The following is a 2,500-nucleotide window of genomic DNA, read 5'->3' on the forward strand; positions in this document are numbered from 1 at the left end:
TGAGGAGGAGGAACAGGAAGAATTAAAGCCTCAAGAAGCATGAAGCACGGGCAGTTGCCAGTCAGCATTACTCAAATTAATATGTAGACCTGTTCAGGCCGAGACTTTACTCATGCATGTGGAATGTGAAGCAGATCGAACATTGTATATGAGAGTTACTACTGGCTATTACCAGTAGGTGGCGCTAAGAGTTTGAGCAAAAATGAATATGCAGATGTGTTCAGGGCAGTGCCCTCATGAAATGTGTCAAATCTGGGTATTGGACAATGTATATGAGAGTTGATACAGGCTCTCACCAGTGGGTGGCGCTATAGTATTGGCAAAAAAAAGGAGTGTGTAGATCTGTTCGGGGCAGGACTCTTATCAAGCATGTGAAATCTGGTGCCGATATGATGAAGCACAGCCGAGTTATCACAGCCTCAATGTTTTCACAAACCTTGATCTTCAGGCTCTCCTGGCCAAAGTTTGATGTTGACATGTTTTACCACCTTGGAGGAGGGGCTGGTAGAGTAAAACATGTCATTTCCTGTTTCCAGTAGGGGGGCGCTAGGCCTGATGGGAAATGTTTTCATGTAGTTGTGTTGAGTCCGGGCCTCTTACCATACATGTGGAATATGTATATAAATATATATAAATGTATATTAGAAAATTGAACATTGTGTATGAGCGTTTTGGCATTTAGCCCAAAAAACATCAGACTTTGAACCCTCGCCAAGGCCACGCCCCTGGACGAAAACTCAAGTGCTTAATAATTTATAATCTCCAATGTGTTGTCAATACACTGACCGAGTTTGAAGAGGATCAGATGAAGTCCCTAGGAGGAGTTTGTTAAAGTATGCACCCTGTAGAACGCCAAAGATAGGCCTTATTTTGAAATTCAAAGCAAAATGCCTGACTTCCTGTTGAGTTTGAGGTATGGGTGCAAGAGGCCTCTTTGTGGCCTACCAAATTTGATACATGTAGGTGAAAGTGACCTCTATGGGGACCCCTTGTCAAAGTCATGCCCGAGGCCCATAAAATACCAAATGTTTCACCAGAACTGATGCACATTTTAAATTTGAAGAGCAGAAGAATTCCTTGCATTCCAACAGGTCCTCGCACTGCGTGCGGTGCTAGGGCCCTAATAAATGAAGTAATGAGTAAACGAAGCATCTCAAGGTTCCTCCTTGGACTCCAGGTGTTCCTGGTGAACTCAGCTCACCTGGATGTCTTTGGACAAAGTGCTGATCCAGGCGTCCACAGTCTTCTTGATCCGGACCTCCTCAGTCCAGTCCCTGCAGAGGACACACTACAGTCACATGAAGAAGAAGAGACCCCACTGTCTTCTTCTATGGTGTTAATGTTAGCAGGTTATTTCCTTCATGTTGATCAGAAGAGTCAGCACTCCTGTTAATGTGATGTTTCTACACGATGAGGTATGTGGTATGTTAGCCATCAGTTAGCAAACAGTAGGCTAGCATTAGCAGGCAGCGTGTTAGCATTAGCTACCTGTTAGCAGCCAGTGCCTCCAGTTGGCAGTGCAGGACCTCTCCGGTTTTTGCTCTCAGCAGAGCCTCCAGGTTCTCCTCCAGAACCTTCTTCTGTCTCCGGACCTGATGGAGAACTCGACCCGCCTCCTCTAACATGGATGGAACCACAGGTCTCCTCTGGACCAGCATGGACGGAGGGGACTGCTGGGACTTCTGGAAAGGACTGGACTGGGACAGGATGTGATGGGACTTGGAGTGTGTTTGTTGGGACTGTGGGAGCTCAGTATGTTGTGATGAGGACGGTCTGGACTGGGGATGGGATTGTTGGGACTGGTATTGATTGGACCTGGGTTGTAAATGGCTGGAGGTAGACTGGTTTTGTTGGGATTGTCTGGACTGAAGCAGGCCCTGTTGCGTCTGGTAGTGGTCTGGTTCAGGTCCGGTGGTTTTCAGAGAGTCTTCAGGCTGCTGGATGACAGAGAGAATAAATAATTATAAACAATCAAACAACCAGCTGAAGGCGCTGAAGGTGTCTGCTGTTCTCTGACTCACCGTCAGCAGCATCTTCATCTCAGTCCTCAAACGTCCCATCTCCTTCAGCATCTCATTGGCTCTCCTCGCTGACGCATTTGTGTGATTGGCCAACGACTGCGGGTGACTTCCTGCAGCTGACTCTCTCTCTCTGAAGAAACACACCGACAGAGATCAGAGTTTATATCAGGAGTCCGTGAAGATCTAAACTTCAGAGCTCGTTTTAAAGCTTCTCACTGATTGGTTCCTGGAGCTGACAGGTCTGAGGAACGTGACTGCACTGACTGACACGGGGAAAAGAGGCAGCAGCACTGACGGCTGCTGAATATGTGAATAAGTGAGGTTTGCACACGCACACACACACACACACACACACACACACACACACACACAGTCTGCTCTCTGGAGTCAGTCAGAGGACACAGTGAGCGTCTGGTGATGGGTGGACACAAAATGGCCGCCACTATAACCTCCTGATCTGTCATTCACACAGCTGTTGC

The 2,500-nt window shown here is 47.4% G+C and overlaps 1 protein-coding gene across 1 annotated transcript in view; it reads right to left on the reverse strand.

Annotated features, from left to right (window-relative positions):
• kiaa0586 (KIAA0586 ortholog) overlaps positions 1-2,500 on the reverse strand; it is a 32,981-nt gene that overhangs the window by 11,811 nt on the left and 18,670 nt on the right. Inside the window, exons 10-12 of the mRNA XM_069661582.1 lie at positions 2,022-2,151; positions 1,489-1,934; positions 1,202-1,274 (exon numbers count right to left, since the gene is read on the reverse strand). Of these exons, the coding sequence (XP_069517683.1) occupies positions 1,202-1,274; positions 1,489-1,934; positions 2,022-2,151 (649 nt within the window). The remainder of the gene's footprint in view (positions 1-1,201; positions 1,275-1,488; positions 1,935-2,021; positions 2,152-2,500) is intronic.

This window comes from Semicossyphus pulcher, unplaced genomic scaffold, assembly GCF_022749685.1.
Source record: "Semicossyphus pulcher isolate SPU_LCO1_2020_fin unplaced genomic scaffold, fSemPul1.0.p SCAF_14, whole genome shotgun sequence".
In the NCBI taxonomy this organism is placed as follows: Eukaryota; Metazoa; Chordata; class Actinopteri; order Labriformes; family Labridae; genus Semicossyphus; species Semicossyphus pulcher.